Source organism: Bufo gargarizans, chromosome 8 (genome assembly GCF_014858855.1).
Source record: "Bufo gargarizans isolate SCDJY-AF-19 chromosome 8, ASM1485885v1, whole genome shotgun sequence".
NCBI lineage: Eukaryota > Metazoa > Chordata > Amphibia > Anura > Bufonidae > Bufo > Bufo gargarizans.
In genome coordinates, this window is record NC_058087.1 from 186624720 (window position 1) to 186645658 (window position 20939).

The 20939-nt window shown below is 46.0% G+C and overlaps 1 protein-coding gene across 1 annotated transcript in view; it reads left to right on the forward strand.

Moving 5' to 3' along the window:
• Nucleotides 1–5452: 5452 nt before the first annotated feature.
• Nucleotides 5453–20939, forward strand: part of SEPTIN12 (septin 12) — a 72169-nt gene continuing 56682 nt past the window's right edge. Inside the window, exon 1 of the mRNA XM_044303783.1 lies at nt 5453–5691. Within this exon, the coding sequence (XP_044159718.1) occupies nt 5637–5691 (55 nt within the window). The 5' untranslated portion in view covers nt 5453–5636. The remainder of the gene's footprint in view (nt 5692–20939) is intronic.

The window sequence follows — 20939 nt, forward strand, 5'->3', positions numbered from 1 at the left end:
ATGTGCGGTACTGTATGCTGAGCCAGTGTATCTAAGCTTACCATGTGTGGTACTGCCTGCTGAGCCAGTGTATCTAATCTTATAATGTGCGGTACTGTCTGCTGAGCCAGTGTATCTAATCTTATAATGTGCGGTACTGTCTGCTGAGCCAGTGTATCTAAGCTTATCATGCATAACACTGTGTGCTGAGCCAGTGTATCTAAGCTTACCATGTGTGGTACTGTCTGCTGAGCCAGTGTATCTAAGCTTACCATGTGTGGTACTGCCTGCTGAGCCAGTGTATCTAATCTTATAATGTGCGGTACTGTCTGCTGAGCCAGTGTATCTAATCTTATAATGTGCGGTACTGTCTGCTGAGCCAGTGTATCTAATCTTATAATGTGCGGTACTGTCTGCTGAGCTGTGTATCTAATCTTATAATGTGCGGTACTGTCTGCTGAGCCAGTGTATCTAATCTTATAATGTGCGGTACTGTCTGCTGAGCCAGTGTATCTAATCTTATAATGTGCGGTACTGTCTGCTGAGCCAGTGTATCTAAGCTTATAATGTGTGGTACTTTATGCTGAGCTGTGTATCTAATCTTATAATGTGCGGTACTGTATGCTGAGCCAGTGTATCTAATCTTATAATGTGCGGTACTGTATGCTGAGCCAGTGTATCTAATCTTATAATGTGCGGTACTGTATGCTGAGCCAGTGTATCTAATCTTATAATGTGCGGTACTGTATGCTGAGCCAGTGTATCTAATCTTATAATGTGTGGTACTTTATGCTGAGCTGTGTATCTAATCTTATAATGTGCGGTACTGTCTGCTGAGCCAGTGTATCTAAGCTTACCATGTGTGGTACTGTCTGCTGAGCCAGTGTATCTAATCTTATAATGTGCGGTACTGTCTGCTGAGCCAGTGTATCTAATCTTATAATGCGTGGTACTGTCTGCTGAGCCAGTGTATCTAATCCTATCATGTGTGATACTGTCTGCTGAGCCAGTGTATCTAAGCTTATAATGTGTGGTACTTTATGCTGAGCTGTGTATCTAATCTTATAATGTGCGGTACTGTCTGCTGAGCCAGTGTATCTAAGCTTATCATGTGCGGTACTGTGTGCTGAGCTGTGTATCTAATCCTATCCTGTGTGATACAGTCTGCTGAGCTGTGTATCTAATCCTATCCTGTGTGATACAGTCTGCTGAGCTGTGTATCTAATCCTATCCTGTGTGATACTGTCTGCTGAGCTGTGTATCTAATCCTATCCTGTGTGATACAGTCTGCTGAGCTGTGTATCTAATCCTATCCTGTGTGATACAGTCTGCTGAGCTGTGTATCTAATCCTATCATGTGTGATACTGTCTGCTTAGCTATGTATCTAATCCTATTATGTGTGATACTGTCTGCTGAGCTGTGTATCTAATCCTATTATGTGTGATACTGTCTGCTGAGCTGTGTATCTAATCCTATCATGTGTGATACTGTCTGCTTAGCTATGTATCTAATCCTATTATGTGTGATACTGTCTGCTGAGCTGTGTATCTAATCCTATTATGTGTGATACTGTCTGCTGAGCTATGTATCTAATCCTATTATGTGTGATACTGTCTGCGGAGCTGTGTATCTAATCCTATCATGTGCGGTACTTTATGCTGAGCCGTGTATCTAAGCTTATTATGAGTGATACTGTCTGCTGAGCTGTGTATCTAATCCTATCCTGTGTGATACTGTCTGCGGAGCTGTGTATCTAATTCTATCCTGTGTGATACTGTCTGCTGAGCTGTGTATCTAATCCTATCCTGTGTGATACTGCCTGCTGAGCTGTGTATCTAATCCTCTCCTGTGTGATACTGTCTGCTGAGCTGTGTATCTAATCCTATCCTGTGTGATACTGTCTGCTGAGCTGTGTATCTAATCCTATCCTGTGTGATACTGCCTGCTGAGCTGTGTATCTAATCCTATCCTGTGTGATACTGTCTGCTGAGCTGTGTATCTAATCCTATCCTGTGTGATACTGTCTGCTGAGCTGTGTATCTAATCCTATCCTGTGTGATACTGTCTGCTGAGCTGTGTATCTAATCCTATCCTGTGTGATACTGTCTGCTGAGCTGTGTATCTAATCCTATCCTGTGTGATACTGTCTGCTGAGCTGTGTATCTAATCCTATCCTGTGTGATACTGTCTGCTGAGCTGTGTATCTAATCCTATCATGTGTGATACAGTCTGCTGAGCTGTGTATCTAATCCTATCCTGTGTGATACTGTCTGCTGAGCTGTGTATCTAATCCTATCCTGTGTGATACTGTCTGCTGAGCTGTGTATCTAATCCTATCATGTGTGATACTGTATGCTGAGCTGTGTATCTAATCCTATCCTGTGTGATACTGTCTGCTGAGCCAGTGTATCTAAGCTTATTATGTGTGATACTGTCTACTGAGCCAGTGTATCTAATCCTATTATGTGCGGTACTGTCTGCTGAGCCAGTGTATCTAATCCTATTATGTGCGGTACTGTGTGCTGAGCTGTGTATCTAATCTTATAATGTGCGGTACTGTGTGCTGAGCTGTGTATCTAATCCTCTCCTGTGTGATACTGTCTGCTGAGCCAGTGTATCTAATCCTATTATGTGCGGTACTGTCCGCTGAGCTGTGTATCTAATCTTATAATGTGCGGTACTGTGTGCTGAGCTGTGTATCTAATCTTACCATGTGTGGTACTGTGTGCTGAGCCAGTGTATCTAAGCTTATCATGCACGATACAGTCAGAGCACTACTTTTCTCATCATGGATTCCCTTATAAGGGTCCATTCACACATCCGTATGGGTTTTGCGGACCGCACACCGCCGGCACTAATAGAATATGCCTGTTCTTGTCCGCAACTGCAGACAAGAATAGGACATGTTCTATTTTTTTCGGGAACGAAATTGCGGACGTGTGAATGGGGCCTAAACCTCCCCGTCCTCCTTGTTGTGTGTGACTTTGACCGTGTATCTCAGCCCTGCAGTTATATATACACCGCAGACCCCCCTCCCTCCTCAGCATTAGCATGGTGGTGCTAACAGATGTAGCGCCCCCTCCCTGTCCTCCCCATGCCTCATTCACACCTCTGTGCCAATGTCTGTCCTCCCCTGCCCCCTCCCCGGGACACACAGGACACAGCTGGGGGAAGGCGCCTCATATCATATGTCATAACCCTGGGCTTTATCATGACTGCCTCCCCTGGCAGCAAATGGGCCAGATCCTTATCGCCCAGCAGGCCATGCCATCAGTGATCAGCGGGACGGGGGCAGGGAGGGATTAGGAGGGGTAGATTGCAGCATTTGCCCCATGGCCTCCATATTATAGGGTCTTTCCCCAGTCCACAATATCAGCCTGCAGGTCTTCGCTTTGTATGACAGTATTGCTTCTGACACGGTATGAAGGTATTATATGGGTATTGTTTGGCGGTATTATTAAAGAGTTCACCCAGTTTTATATAAACAAAACTCTCTAATATACTTTGTGTGTCAAGATCCCTGCTTGCTGTTAGTGAATGAGAAAATTCCCTAAAACCTTCACCGCGACCTGATACAATTGTACGCAATCTATGCAGTGAGATAAACACATCAGCGACGCAACCGCGTCCTGATCGTTTGTTACAGTGTATCGGCGCAGGTAAAAACGTGTCAGTCTGGACTGCAGGCTGTATAGCTCAGAGGAGTGTTTGGAAAGGGTACATTGCAACAAACCCTCAGCTGTGAGGAGTATTAGGTCAGGGCACGCTGCCGTCTCGCCAATGCCGTAACCTGATTGGCTACTCTCCTGGCAGGTCATTAGTTGTGATGTCATCCTGGGGTTGTCAGGTCTCCGCCCATGTGGTGACATCTCTTGTATCACTCCATATATTCCCAGCAACCGTTTTCTTCCCGCCATGTCTGTTCTCGTCACCCCGCTCGCCCATGTAGCTGACTCGGCGCTGATGAGCGTTGCGGTGCAGACAGCGATCTTCTCGTAAATTTCCTTTGATCTTTACTTTATAACTTTCTCATCTGAGCCAAGAGCAGAACCTGAAATTATCCTTAAATATACCCTACATGGGAACGAGGGTGAGCGCCCGCCGCCACCGCCCACCCTCGCCGCGCCGCTCACCGTTACCTGACCTTTGTAGGATCTTATGTAGGATCTTATGATATAATGTACAGCGGAGTATATATAGGGGAGAGGGACTGGTATTGGTATAAAGTAGTGACACCCCATAACTCACCCCATTGAAGAACACTACGGTCATCCTCTCCCCGGCCTGACATGGCTGATAACAGGGCGCAATACAGTGTATCCTCCTGTCCTACAGTCATCCGCTCCCCATGGGGCTTGTTCATATCCCTTAGGCCTCATGCACACGGCCCGTATTGCCACTTGAATGGGTCCGTAATCTGCGGTGCGGAACAGAGGCAGGGAACCCCACGGAAGCACTACGGATTCTGTCCGCAAAAAGATAGAACATGTTCTATTTTTTTTACAGTGCGGACGGACCACAGACTCATTCAAGCTGAAAGGGTCTATCGCTCCGTCCCGGCCGCCGCATGGATGTTGCCCGTGCATTGGGGGCCGCGTACAATTGTATCCAATCTGTTCAGGCCTCGGGGGGCGAAACACATCAGCAGCACAAATCTCTCTCTCCTTCTTGATACAATGTATCGTAAAACGTATCCAGAGGATTGTCTAGACCGGATACAATTGTATCTACCCCACAGCTGTGAGACGTATTAGGTCTGTCATGGTATTTCAAGGGGTTTTCTGGGATTCGTCATCAATATCGGATATGCTAGGGTCTGACTCCCGGGACCCCCAACCAATCGGCTGCCTGCGGAGGCCGCGGTGCTGCAATGTCACGTCAAGTGAATGGGCTGAGCTGCAATACCAAGCAGGGCCACGTCAAATGGACGGCGCTGTGCTCGGTCACCTGCGCCAAGGCTTTCTCGAACAGCCGGTCGGCGGAGGTGCTGGGAGCTTGACCCCCACCAATCTCATCTTGATGACCTATCCTGAGGATATAAAAATCCCAGAATACCCCTTTTAACCTCCGAATATCAAGAAGGCTGTTCCCATTCGCAGGCAGCAAGCAGAGATCTTGAAAATGGTGCAGAATATAAACACAGACTTGGGGTTTTTTTTTTGGTGGTGTTTCTGTAAGACTTGGGACTTGGTTTAGGTTGTTCTTGATCCCAGGAGCTTACAATCCGCAGAGATTAAACCGGGGGGCCAATGGTCAAGTTTTTGCATTTATGTCACTCAGCAGGAGAAGAGTTAAACAAGGAGACCCAGGATTTGGCTGGACCCCCCCCCCTCTCCCCCTCCCAACTTCCAGATGTGCTGATCAAATAAGCTGCAGAGAGAGAATGGGGATTCCTACAAGGTATGTGAGGGGGGGGGGGGGGGTGTAACTGATCCTCATCATCTGTAGGAGGGGATTGCTGGCTCTACCTCCAGAGCCTCCAGAGCAGAGGGCTCAGTGCAGGGCTCGGCAGTAGTAGGGGAGCAGCATTACACAGGGGGGTACCATCCGCTCCCCCCACCGCCCTCACATCTGGACCCGGCACATGTGGGACGTCGCCTCATTTGGCCCCAGCGTTTGAGTCTCACTGTAAAGGGGGCTTATTCCTACCCAGAGGATGTCTCACCTCTCGGTCAACGACCACTTGGAGGGGATCCTCTCCGACTTTGAAGGTAAGGATTAACTGGGCGACTGTAAGGGTAATGTTCACATGGACTATTTTCTATTCAGCGCTTTTTTTCCTGACGCGTTTTTAACATGGTTTTTCGATGCTGATTTGGCGTGGATTTTCATTCGGACAGGACGCTTCTTTTTTCCATTGTGCGGTTTTTAAAACCGCGAGCGGAAAAAAGAGACGCTGTATAGTTTAATATGCAGATTCCCCATTGAAGTCAATAGAGAAGTTCTGCATGGACATACTCTAACTCTGAACATATATGTCTCTGAGCAGATGTAGCAGAGCTAAATTTGTCGTGCGGCTGATAGAACGTAGACGTGTGACCTGCCGTCCTATGGAAAATCACATATTGCGGAAGCAGCATGAGTTGTAGCAAATAACACACATAGCTCTGCTGCATCTGACAAACTCAGGCTTTGTGGCATCAAAGGATCATGTTTGGCTCTGCTCTATCTGACAAACTTAGCTCTGCTGTATTTAAACCAGTTCGGTTTGATGGCTTCTTTGCTCAGTTGCGTCCTGTAAACCTAATTTTTTTTGTGTCTGACAAACGTAGCTCTGCTGCATCTGAAATATTAAGCTCTGGCAAATGTGTTATCAGGCAAACTGAGCTCTGCTGCATCTGACAAATGAAGTGCTGTTGTGTCCAATAATCATAGCCCTTCTGTATATGATGGCCTTAGTTATGACAAACTGAGCTCTGCTATATTTTACTGATCTCTAATGTATCTGACAAACTGAGCTCTGCTATATCTTACTGATCTCTAATGTATCTGACAAACTGAGCTCTGCTGCATCTGATAAATAAAGTGCTGTTGTGTCCGACAATCATCGCCCTACTGCATATGACCGTCTTAAATATGACACATCTAGCTCTGCAGCATCGCGCAAACTGAGCTCTGCTGCATGTGACAAGCTGATCTCTCCAGTATCTGACAAACTCAGCTGTACTACACCAGCTTACAGTATTGTCAGTATGACGCTACAAATAGGGTTTCCCCAGGGGCTCCGCACTTCTATTACTGTGAATTCTTGGCATTTGTCATGTCGCTGCTGTCTCACCCTACACAGGTGACAGGGCATGATGAGACTTGTAGTTCCACCGGTAGATCTCTCATGTCTGCCGAATTTCCGCCTACCGTTATCTTAAATAGTTAAAGGAGTTTTCTTTTCCACTCAGAGAGCTTTCTGGCCCCTGGTGATCTGTGGTGGCCCCCACATAAAAGTGTCTCAGAGGAAACCCCTTTAATCTGCATCTCTCCGGCCCTCTCTGTTATTAACCCCTTGTCCGCTGCACTGTCCTACTTTACTTTCCACCAATATTTAACTATGGGATGATAATAGAAATGATGAGAGTGATAATCCTCACAGAAACAAAAAAAATATGTTGGTCCTGATCCTGACTGAGTGACCTGCAGCCTGTGATTCTCCAGCGGTGTTAAAACTACAACTCTCAGCATGCTCTGGCTGCAGTGTGTATATGGGCCCTTGGACAGCAGGACCACAGTGCGCCTCCTGTCTACCCCATTGACAGCTTGACCCTGGTAGTGATGAGCGGCAGGTCCCATATTCGAATTAGCGATATTTTGCGAATATGTGGTAGAATATTGGTCACATATTCGCGAATATTCGTATTCGAGATTATTTCACGATTGCGAAAAATCATACCTGATGGGCTGCAATATGGGACTTGATAGCATTTATCCTCTCACATGCTGATCCGTGGCCGGGGTTCCCTCTGAGCGTCCCTCCGGTTCCTGATCGATCATATCAGCATGGCAACACAGCAAGATCTCTGTTTGCTATATGTGAATTGAAACAGTCAAACAATAAAGACCTAGCCCTGCTCGCACACCGTGCATCTGCACAAACGCCTCCCCAGGCCCCACGCTGATGAGCTGCAGCAAGCCGAGCAGCTGCGGGTTTCCATTCACTGACAGCAAGCAGAGAACTTGAAAATTAAATCTAGAGCTAGGAGAAAGGATTCTATTTAGAGGGGCTGTCCGAGGGCTTAAAACTGATTACCTGTCCTCAGGATAGCTCATCAGTATCGGATCAGCGGAGGTCCAACTCACCGCGCACCCGCCGACCAGCTGTTTGAAGGCACCACAGTGCACTGATTAGCGCCGCGGCCTCTTCCTTGGTCAGTGACGTCATCGGTCGCGTTCATGTGAATGGGGCTCAACTGCAATGCTAAGCACAGCCACTATGCAATGGACGGCGCTGTGCTTGATAAACGCCCACTGCGGCGCCGTGGCCTCCTCAAACAGATGATCGGTAGCGGTCCCCGGGTGTCGGACCTCCGCCGATCTGATATTGATGACCTGTCCTGAGGAAAAATCATCAATGTCAAAATTTCGGAAAAACACCATTTAACATAATCTATATGTCAATGAAGGCAATCACCGCTCCTTTCATCAAGGAATCGTGTTCCGGTTTACGCAAACGTCTGGCGCGATAATCATCTCCGTCCGTAATCTTGTGCTCATTATCGCCTTTGATCTAATTTGTGTAAGCAAACAGACTGTGGTAAATGGCTGCCCACACAAGAATGTAGCGTCCGCGATCGGGTGGCATTACAATGCCTATACCATAGTACCAATGCCCACAGAGATGCAACAGTATGACCACTGACCGCCTGCACGTGACGCCACCTAAAGGACGGCCATGGATTTGCCATATCAGAACGGTCGGTGCCATTGTGTGACAAGCGGAATATCATTTTGTGACTGAAACGCGTCAGTAGAATTTAGAACGCTCCCATTTCGTTTCATTGTAGCAATGTTTACATTGAAATTGTTACATTTCCTTTTTGCGGGGGTGGGGGGGGGGTCTTAATGGAAAACCGCAAAGAACGGATGCAAAAAAAATGGAAAGTGGCCTCCTACCCCTCAGGGGGCTGTTTGACATGAAGGACCCCCCACCACATGCATGTGCTCGGCTGTGTCCTAACACGCCATGTGCACAGAAATGGGGAGATTTCACCGTCTGCCTCTTTTGTCTGTTGTCACTGTTTGTCTAAAGTTTGCACACCCTCCCCTCCCCCGCGTCGTCTCTTTGATAAGCACAAGGGTTGGAAGATTTTAATGGCAGAAGGCGACAACTGCTTGAAGGTTTCTCCACTTGAAACACCATTTGCAAACACAAACATGAAAGCCGCCAAACCGTGCCCCTGTCCTGGTTACCGCTCTGCAAGTTGTCAAGCAGGCGGTGACAGGGTGACACAGTTGTTTCCTGGACGTATGGGGGTCATCCTCTTGGTGTCTGGTTTTCTGGGGAATGTCATGGATACAGGATGAGGGATGTTGCAGTTTAGGAATTGTCTGAGCCGTGGGCCTGGGGAAGGGTCCCAAATAATGATGTGAGACATCTGGAGTCAATTGTCGTGTCCATAGGAATGAGCTCTAGTATACCTGTCTTCTGCAGGATGAGCATGCAGAAAGGAGACCCCTGCTTTATCCGGGGAGCTGCGCTGTATAATGGCTAAAATAATACTGCCATACAGTGCTCAAAGAATAACACATAGCTGGATCACCGTGCCAGCCATCATATAAAACAGGGATGCCCAACCTGCGGCCCTCCAAAACTACAACTCCCAACATGCCCAATCTGCTAGAGTGCACAATTAATACTCCTATACGGAGCCCCATTAAATAATAAAGCTATACAGTTTCCAAATAGCTATTATAATCACTGCTGTATCACATTACCAACCTGCTAGGAAGCTGTCTTACGTTTAGAACTGGTGGAGGCTCCGCCAAAGTTATGAAGAGGCCGGCGGATAACTCTAGCGGATCCACCGCCAGACATAGGGGCTATTATGAGCAGCGTCTAAAACGCCGGTCCTAATAAATGTGCCCCATAATCTGCCATTATAATATCACAGGGCACCAATAATAGTTCTGTACAGTGTTCAAATAAAAGTGCCATACAGTGCTCAAATAATAAGACCATAATAATAGCAACTAATAACAACTAATAGCGCCATACATTGCTGGATAACAGTGCCAGCCAAAATATGATATAATAGTGCAATAGTGCCTATAAGATGTCTGCCAAAGTGAACATATAATAATTAGTGTTGGTCGAGCACCAAAGTGCTCGGGTCGAACACCTCGGGATGCTCGGGTGCTGTACCGAGCACCCGAGCACAATGGAAGTCAATGGGAGAACCCGAGCATTTAACCAGGCAGCCCCTGCTCTGAAGAGGGGAGGGCGTCTGGTTCATAGGAAAAGGTCAGAAATTGATGGAAACTGAAATGGTTCGGGAACAGCATGGGGGGATGTCTGGATGCATCTTGGACTCCCAGGTCGCTGCTGGGAACGATGTTGTCCAAGTAGTACGACACAGACTGACAATAATACGCACCAAGCCGAAGATAAAATCGATTTTAGAGGAAAAATTTAAACATTCTTTCCTGTATATTTACTTAAAATTACAAGGAAGAGGCATCCGATACAACCTCTATATCACATAAAGGAGGGCCTCATTCACATTGTGGTACAATTGTTCGGGTAGTGGGACTCCTACACTCATAAAGTCTATGCACTAAGGGAAAGGGCTGCCAAAAATTACAAGGAACTGGAACTCCAAAACACCCTTTGTTACACATAAAGGAGGGCATCATACACAGCCCTGAAAAATTATGATTGTTGGCCTGCTATTGACCCTCAAAATCTTTTGGAGCAAGGGCCTGCTGAGCTGACCCTCTAAAACATTAGGGGTGAGGGTCTGCTGCTGAGCTGACCCTCTAAAACATTAGGGGTGAGGGCCTGCTGCTGATCTGACCCTCTAAAACATTAGGGGTGAGGGTCTGCTGCTGAGCTGACCCTCTAAAACATTAGGGGTGAGGGCCTGCTGCTGATCTGACCATCTAAAACATTAGGGGTGAGGGCCTGCTGCTGATCTGACCATCTAAAACATTAGGGGTGAGGGCCTGCTGGTGACCCTCAGTGTATTCAATACACCATAAAAGCCACATTTAGAGTGTCTTTATGTCGAGAAGTCATGGTCAATCCAGGCCTTGTTCATTTTTATAAGAGTCAACCGGTCAGCATTTTCAGTTGACAGGCGGATGCGTTTATCAGTTATTATGCCCCCAGCAGAACTAAATACCCGCTCTGACAAAACACTGGTGGCAGGGCGGGCCAGCACCTCCAAGGCGTAGAGCGCCAGTTCGTGCCACGTGTCCAGCTTGAACACCCAATAGTTGTAAGGCACTGAGGGATCACTGAGGATGCTGACACTGTCTTCTATGTACTCCTTCACCATCTTCTAAAAATTTTGCCTCCTTGTGACACTAGGCTGCACATCAGGGTGAAGGTGCTGGCGGCTGTCATAAAACTGGCCTTGGAGAGTGTTGCCCTGCCTCTGTTGGAACTGCTGTGTGTTCCCCTCGTCTCCCCTCCTCAGTTGCCCAAGGAACTACGTACTCTGCAGCCAGCGTTGTCAGTTGGAAATTTTTGGAGCAATTTTTCCACAAGGTATTCTGGTATTGCACCATTTTGCTCATCCTCTCCACCACAGAATGAGAGATGAGAAGTTCTCTTTGTAGCGGGGGTCGAGAAGGGTGAACACCCAGTAATCGGTGTTGGCCAAAATGCGTACAACGCGAGGGTCACGGGAAAGGCAGCCTAACATAAAGTCAGCCATGTGTGCCAGAGTCCCAACAGACAAAAGATGTTCACTCTCAATCTCCTCTTCCTTCTCTTCTACCCATCCACGCTGCCCAGATGGAATAAAACTTCCATGGGTACTACCCTCTGTAGCGTAGGCAACCGTCTCCTGCTCCTCCTCCTTATCATCCAATTTGCGCTGAGAAGGCGAACTGAGGGTGGTCTGGCTATCATTAACCTGTGTAATGTCTTCCCCCATTTCCACCTCTTCCACATGCAAAGCGTTCGCCTTAATTGTGAGCAGCGAATGTTTCAGTAGACACAGAAGTGGGATGGTTACGCTGATAATAGCGTTATCGCCGCTCACCATCTGTGTTGATTCCTCAAAGTTGCGTAAAACCTCACAGAGGCCAGACATCCATACCCACTTTTCGCTTGTGAATAGCGGACGCTGACTGGAAAGGCGACGACCATGTTGCAGCTGGTACTCCACTACTGCCCTCTGCTTCTCGCAAAGCCTGGCCAACATATGGAAAGTGGAGTTCCACTGCATTGCCAGACCAGGGGAAGCTGTCGATGACTTGCGGAAATGGGCACACTCGCGGCACACCTTCACCGGTAGCTCAGGCAAATTGGGGTAGGTTTTGAGAAACCGCTGAACCAAGAGCTTGCCGAGCTCCAAAGCCACCACCAAGTTACGGCCATTATCAGACACAACCATGCCTGGTTGTAGGTTGAGTGTTGAGAGCCACAGCTCAGTCTGGTCCCTCATCCCCTGCCACAGCTCTGCGATGGTGTGCTGTTTGCCTGTTGCCGCTTCCCCACTGTAGTGCTACACTGCTTCCAGCTACTGACTGATGACTGACTGCTGCTGCAAGATGATAATTCAGAGGTGGAAGTGGAGGAGGAGGCGGAGGAGGAGAAGAAAGGGGGGAGGTTGGAGCCAGTAATATAGCTGCTGGCTGAGACCCTGATGGAAGTAGGTCCCGCAATCCTTGGCGTCGGTAGCACCTGTGCCATGCCAGGGTACGATTCGCTCCCGGCCTCCACAACGTTCACCCAATGTGCCGTCTATATGATAGTACCTGGAAAAATATAATGCCTCCCACAGTGCACTAATAATATTTCTATATTGTACCCTCAGTAATATTGCCATCAAGTGCCCAAATAATACCGTCCTGAATGTTTCCACCTAATCCTCAGATTACGCTGCCTTTTAATAGTACCAGACATGGCGCCAAAATAATAGCGCCAGATATAGCAGTGACCATACCAAGAGCGACATCTGTGCCTATATATTAATGGCAAATATATCAGTAACGCTATAAAAATGCCTGCCATAGTGCCCATAATACCGGCTATGGTACCCATAAAATGGCATCCAGAGTAGCTCCATAACTGTACCCGCCATGATGCCCACATCACAGTGCCCACATACTGCTATATGACAGTGCCCCATACGTACACCGGAGATTTATGGGAATGTTATTGGGGGAGTTACTGTAGACCAGCGCATGATCAGGATCAGATTAGATTCCAGATGTATCCCCCCCCAATACTAATAAGAACTGTCAGTCATCCGGCTGCGCACACGTCCATTCCTGCAGTAAACACTCTCATCAATCTCTCTTACCCCGGAGAATGTATCTTCCATTTTTACTGCAAACACTCCAGAAATGTTTTGACAACAAAATTACGTAACATCAGGGGCCCCCTGCAATGTAGCAGAGCCGGCAGGGATCAGAAGGAATAGTATCAATGATCTTCCCAATAATGGGACGAGGCTAATAATTAACCAAGGAACCATGGGGCCCCATGAGGTGTATATCTGAGGGCCTGGTGGAAGGGAGCCCTGAAAACACAGAGCCCTGGGTCAGCGGATCCGATGGCCCCTAAAACACCGGGCCTGGGTGCAACTGCTACCTCTGCACCCCTTATAACTCTGACCTGGGCCAATTTTAGAGGGACAGTCCCCTATACATAAAAAGAGGCAGGGCTTATGCAAACGATGTCCAAGAGTGACCGTTTTGGGGTTGTTTCCAAATTTAGAGGTGGGAAATAAACGGAATCTACGGCAAAGGTGATTGAGAGCCTAGCTACACTTCTGGGCCCTATTGCATAACTTGGACTGGGGCCCCATTATGCCAGGACTCCTAAAACATAAATTCATACCCCAGCCCTGCCCAGGAACTCCCATGTATGGGCGGGTTTTAAAAAAAATCCCCAATTTGACAGGATTTTCTCTGAAAATTCAAGAGTATGCCAAAAACAGAAAGGGAAATGGTCAATGGTTATACTTCTCGAAGGAAGAGGCAGAAAAGGTACAACCTAATAGACCAAGAGAGGGGCCCTTGTTTGACTGTGGGGGACCCCAAACTTTTATTTCTCTCTCATTGCTGACAAAATGTACATATGAAATGTTTATTCTATATTCAAGATGGCGGCTTACTTGTATGGGAAGTGTAGGGTACAATATGGCAGAGCAAATTTTAAAAGAAAAACTGCCCATAGCTACCAATCACAGTGCAGCTTTCATTTCTTATTCTTCTCTTGAAAAATGAGAGCTGTGCTGTGATTGGTTGCTGTGGGCAACAAGGAGATTTTCCTTTAGGCAGTTTCATGAATCTGCCCCTTTACTTGTAGCCAATCATAGCACAGCTTTCATTTTTTCAAGAGCCCTATAAGAATAGAAAGCTGGGTTGTGATTGGCTGCTCTGGGCATGGACAGACTTATGAAGCTGTCTCAAAGGGAAGCTGTGTTCCGCATAGCAGCCAATCGTAAGAAAATGAGAGCTGTACTGTGAATGGTTGCTACTGGCAACCAAGACATGGGCAGACTTATGAAACTCATTAAAGAAAACCAATCACAACACAATTTTCGTTTTGTGTTCAGCTTTTAGAAAGTGAAAGCTGTGCTGTGATTAGTTGCTACTGGAAACTGTCTAAACTGAAAACCAATCACGACACAGATTCTATTTCGTATTCAGGTCTTAGAAAATGAAAGCTGTGCTGTCATTGGTTGCTATGAGCAAGCAAGAAAGAGGCAGACTTATGAAACTGTCTAAAATTGTGCTGCCCATAGCAACCAATCACAACACAGCTATCATTTAGTTTTCAGCTCTTTATGGTTGAAAGCTGCACTGTGATTGGTTGCTATGAGCAGCAGTCATAACTCGGCCTGTATTTTCTCCTATGGCGGCCTATAGTCATCACGTATAATATCTATAATCTCCTCGCCCGTACAGGGGATAATCCTGAGCCTTGTTTTGTTGCTTCAGCCTCTCTGCGTCCTCCTATATATGAGGATAATGAGCTGACGCGTTTTCCCTGTAGGGACAGGATTTCTAATTATTCATTTTAACAGAGGGCAAAGATGAAAGGTGGCGATCTTTGCCAGGGGCGCGGTTCGGACAAAAGCGTGGGAGCCTTTTCATCCCAGCCGGACAATACGTGGCTTGTGTTTGATGTAGCGAGGGTTTATAATGTCCCTCAGCACTTTCATACATCAAATATCTTTTCTTTCTCGTCGCTGTTTACAGAACTTTATATTTCCACCTTTTGCGTAGATCCACCGGTGACTGATTCGTTTGGAGGGGGGGGGGACAAAAAATAAATAAAAATCGTAAATATATGGTTGAAATACGATACTTAAAGGGGGGGGGGTAGAATTTTTCATGAAAGATGTAAATTATTATAATGTATTGTATTTTGTCCATCTCACCATAGAGGTGGTGTAGATATTTTAGGGGTATATCCATTAAATCCATTGGAAACGTGAATTTAATTTGGTGACGTGCAGTACCTATTTTCACCATTGTCATGGCAAATAATCCCATAGACACCAATGCAATAGCACCCCCATTAATACATTCGGGACTGTCAGAAAATCAAATCTATAATTTTCTTAATAAATTTGACCAAAAATTGTCTCCTTGAATACCAAATCCCTTTTTTTTTAATCACTTTTCAAATTTGGCGAGCACAAGTTTTAGTGCAAATTTGTCACCTTTCGTTATTGTTTCCTTTTTTGGAAAGTAAATGTGGGCTTATAATGCTTTAGTTGTATGCATGTCGAGAGTTGTAGTTTTCCATTGCTGCGAGCCACAGGAGATCCCTGTCTTAGGCCTCATGCACACGACCGTTGTTTGCTTCTGCGTCTGTTCTGCCGATTTTAGTGTTTCAGGTGCGGACCCATTCATTTCTATGGAGCGGTTGAAAATGCGGATAGTGCACCGTTTGCCATCCGCGTCCGTGATCCGTGGTTCCAGTCCGTCAAAAAAATATAACCTGTCCTATTATTTCCGTGGAAAACGGTTCGCTGACCCATTCAAGTCAATGGGACCGCTAAAAAACACGGAGGCACACAAGATTGTCGTCCGCATCATTTGCATGGCAAACCTGTCTTAGACTTTTTTTTACATTCCTTTATGTCTGGTGGTCCTCCAAAAATAAAGGAAGACACACGGAAACAAAATTGGAAACGGATCACGGAACAAAGGAACCCCATTTTGCGGAACGGAACACAACAACGGTCGTGTGCATGAGGCCTTAAAGTGACAGACTCCTGTATTTGTTTAGTGGGATTTCAGGACAGGAAGTCCGGTGAGCGCAGTACAATGCCTTCCCACTGCTGGGTCTTGTCATATTTGGGGTCATCCGTCTTCTAGGATTCTCTATACGGGATGATGTCATTTCCTAAGGGAAACAGTTTAAAGAGAAATCGTCAGATTTTTTTTTTTCTCTCGGCTCCTCTGATTGTCAGTTACTAAAACAGTTACAGTGTCAATTTTTTTTACATTGTTTAATTTCCTTAACAGTTTTGCGAAGTCGCTCTCGTCTTACTGGCTGCAGGCAAAACCTGTCAGTGCGGAGAGCCAAGGGACAGTCTGAAACAGGGGAGCGCTGCAGGCAACAAGCGGTTAAGCCTGCGCCCCTGCACCTGTCACTCTATAAACATATATATTATACCTCTCTCCTTCTGTACCAGTTTGTAACTCATCTTGTTTATGATTAGTACAATTGTCTGTTATGTATGTGCACCGCTTATCATATGTACAGCGCTATGAAATGAATGGCGCTTAAATAATAAATAATAATAATAATAATATACTGGTCTGCCCCTGCCTTCATCCGCAAATCTTCAGGGTCCATAACCTTCTCTGCCTACATGTCCTGGACCCCTCACCTTCTCTCTTTGCCTGCCTAGGATCCCTGCCCTTCTCTATCTTTTTCCCTTCCTACCTATCCCAGATCCCTGCCCTTCTCTTCCTCCCTGTCCACGATCCCTGCCCTTCTCTTCTAACTGTCCTAAAACCATGCCCTTTTCTATCAGTCCAGAATTCCTGTCCTTGTTTTCTTACCTGTCCGGGATCCCTGCCTTTCCCAATCTGTCTAGAATACCTGCCCTTCTCTTCCTACCAGTCCTCAAATCCCTGCCCTTCTCTATTCTCTTCCCAACTGTCCAGGAACCCTTCCCTTCTCTATCGGTCTAGAAAATCTGTTCTTCTTTTCCTCCCTGCCCTTCTCTTCCTACCTGTCCAGGGTCCCTGCTCTTCTATATTAGTCTAGAATCTCTGTCCTTGTTTTCTTACCTGTCCGGGATTCCTGCCCTTTTCTTTCTACCTGTCCTAGGTCCCTGCTGTTGGCCTAGAATCATTATCCTTCTCTGTCTACATGTGCAAGATCCCTGTCCACTTTCTAACTGTCCTGAATACCTATCCTCTTCCTACATGCCCCCTATCCCTCTTCTTTTACTACATGGCTCAGATCCCTGCCTTTCTCTTCTTGCCTGTTTAGGTTCCCTGTCTTTCTTTGACTGTCCAGTTTCCCTACCCTTCTCTTCCTATATGTTCTGCCCAGGAATTCTACCCTATTCTCTATTATCTTCCATTTCATTTGGACCACTGCCATTCCCTGTCTCAAGTCCAGATCTCCGGCTGTTATCTCTTCGGAACACTATTCAGGATCCCTACTCCAGGAGATGATGTCCACAACCAGGCCTTCCTGGGCTTTGTTAATACCACCATGCTGAACGCATTCTACATTATTTCAGCATTCCTGATAATTTAGCATCAGAATATTTAGTCCAAGTGCCAAATTAAGAGGAAATCTAATAGTCCAAACATGCAGGGTATGTTCAGAGACCAGAGATGAGCTGGAGAACCTTCTGATGACCCAAGTCTTCCGCTTATCCAACATTTTACCATAGCGTGCACCCTAAAAAGAAACAACCCAAATAAGGAGAAGAAGAAAACCCTCATCCTCCTGAGAGGACGTGGATCTGTCTACAAGGGGGTGAACATTCCTTGGAGGTGACATGCTGCTGAGTGAGGGGAATCGTTGGGCACACGTTCCCTCCAGCACAAGATCTTACTTGCCTCCTACCTATTAGGACCTGTTTTATGGCAGTGATAATACTGAATTGATTAGGGTGGAGGATGGGACTTTTCCCTCCCTACTTTTTCATGCTCAATTCATATGAGGAATGTTGGCAAAAGCAACATGATTTAACAACTTCATTCCCAACATTGTGCCGTTACCATCATAACAAAAGGCGATCTTCCAAGTGATTTTCCCATATCCCAAACCAGTAATTACCTCTAACTTTATAGTAACGGGGTCACACAGGTTCACACGGTAGTAGCTACCTTATGGTTGCCCACTTTTAGCCTGCCACTTGATAGACATTAGATGAAAGCGGGCCAAACCACCAGGACCTGATCCATAATGAGTATGGAAGTGTCCCAAATCTCCCCCTGATGGCCAATGTGGGGAACAGAAGGAACCTGCAGTGGGTGCACTAAAATAACAGCAAATTGGGGGGAGGGAGCAAAATTATGGAGGCCTGGTTAAAAGTTCTGCTTTGTGAAGGCTTGGATCGACTACAAACAGTGCCCAATTTTGGCTTTTCCTACAGGGCTCCTCTAAGACCTCTGACACAGTATAGGTATAAATAGGTGTAAGGTCTTCTGGTAGTCCACATATCCAAACTTCTTTACACAACTCTCTTCTTGCTACCAAAATCCTTTACGGTACAGATCCTATATGAATTGAAAGAATCTTCCTCAGTCATTGACATTCTCCTCGCTCTATATCGGTTCAGTTTGACCAGTTATCGGATACTCCCATTAAGACCAATAATATGAAGGGATTACGATACAACTTGAGGAAGAACTTTCCAATTATCATGTTAGTATAAAATTCTGGACCATTGTGAGTTCTTTGTGAGTCTTCATTCTTGTATTGGAGGGTAATGGTTCTTCTTGTGGAGAACCAGCTAAAACAGAGAGACTTGCAGGCAATGCTGCCTGGGTAGAGCCTCGCTTCTACGCAACATGTGTATAGATCCTATAGATGGTCCAGACCTAATCCTTGTACTTTAGATGTCTATAGTCGGGTTTGAAGACCCTTTGGGCAACCCTAAGCCTCAGTTGTTGGCCTGAGGCTGTGAGGGCATGCTGGGAGTTTTGCAGCTGCTAGAGAGTTACAGGTTGGTAGCTACTGTCCTGTAGAAATATGAGGCGTCCTCTATCTCCATACAATTCACTGATGATAAGCCAGGGTCGTGAAGGGCCAGTCAGGAAAGATGGCCTCCAGGCATTGGCCAGAGAAGCGAGAGCAATCTCTTGTAATTCGTTGTCCCTCCCCCCTCAATGAGAAGTACAATGTTTTATTCAGAACCTGTAATGACTACTGTAAACTAAATGACGCGGTTTCAAGTGGATAATGAATTGGGGATTATTAGAATTACCTTAATTAGAAGCCCACCCCAGGGGTGGATCTATGGCCTGCCCTCCACACTTCATAAGGCCAAGCATTGATATTCAAGGTTTAGTAGTGCTAGTTCTGTCACCTAGGTGTCTCTCTACCATGTGTGGCAGTGTACACTGCTTTTTCCTTATATTCATCTATAGCCATATGAGCCTTTGGAAGGTTTGACAAGACATTTAGACACTAATTATACTGTAATTAACAATGATCTATTAGGTATGATCTATAGGTGTGCCATCTATTAACCAAGCATTTCTTATGGTCATGTAGATTATCGTATACCTTTTAATTTAATGGTATTACTACATTTAAAGGGCTACTCCACTTCCCAATATCTCCATTCCCCAATATTTCATTCCACGCATGTCACTCTCACACGAGTCCTGCTTTAGCTATCCTCATACCGCCTGTGACATGGATGGAACATTTTGGTCCCCGGTCATTCCCTGGCAGATAAATAGATGACATAAAGTAATGAATATGAATTTTGTTTTACGCCTTTATTGATGGTGGGATGTACCATTTTCAGTACATGGATTCCTGCTGGAGCCCCTTACCCAGAATACTTCAGCACGCCATCTCAGTTTGTTAACAAGATGGAGTCTGTGATTTTCCTTCTTTTTGTTGATCTTGGAGAGAAAAATAGTCACAAGACAGTACAAGGAGCCTCTACAAATAGATCAAAGACTGTTGACATCCTGAGCTTCCACAATACTTCAAGATGTCAGGGCCAGCGGTACAAGGGGACACATACTGTCTATAGTTGTGTGTGCCAGACAAGAGACGACCCATCATACCCATCGAGAAGGGCCCTAGAATTGTTACCTTTCCTGGGCCACAATCTAGCCTTGATCAAGGTGAGATAAAATGACTTTAAATGGTTATCCATGTCATTTTTTTAAAAATCTGATTAATACTGCAGGCTGAGATGAGCAACGGCATGATGTGACCCCCACCAGCTGCTCTTCCCCTTCTCTGCTGTCACCATGGTGATTAAACATCTTCAAGGTGAACAGTTCCTTCACAGTTTAGTTGCTCTGCCTAGCAATAACAGCCTTTCCAATAGCGTTGTCAGGTAGCATCTCAGCATATACCTAGCAACCAGCAAGTTCAAGCTAAAATTGGCACTAAGGGCCAAAATCAGGGTGGTTTGGGTAAACAAACCAGACTTTTATCTTTCTCACTCAGCTTTATTAATCAGATTTTGTAAGTGACTGATGATCTGTTTATGCAGGGAGGTTTATTATCTCATAAATCCTGCCATGGGACTTTCAGGTAATAAATCGTGTACTTAAACAAGTTCTAAAAATAAGCCAAGTAAAGAGCACATCACAAGATCTCTCCAGTGATGTCATCAGCCCAACATGTCTGGACATCTGCTGAAAATGGCAGCTGCTCTTTGAGTTGCTACATCAGCTGGTGACCACTATGGAAAACAATTCTATCGTTACCGTCACCAATTACAGCCATGCTAAGGAGTATGTCCTATACTGTGCCACAGATGTTTGGCCATAGACATTAGATTTTTCTAGGGGGAGATCCCTCCAGTTATGTTTGGTGGGATCTGTCTGCTGTCTTTAGACTGGTTGTTGGGAAAATGCTGCCTAACAACCCAGCGGATCAGCTCAGAGTCTGGAGAGAAGAGTAGAAGCAGTTTGACAGCAGTTATTCCATCTCTTTCAGCCGGCATTAGTAATCAGATTTTTAGAAATTCAGGTTTACAATCAGTTACACAAGGATAGGCATAAGAGCGTCCATGTAAACCACGATGATGGCCATACACGGTGATATTACCTATGCTGCCACCGTCCCGAATGAGCATTATTATGGATGTGTTAGCCTGTGAAAGTTGACTCT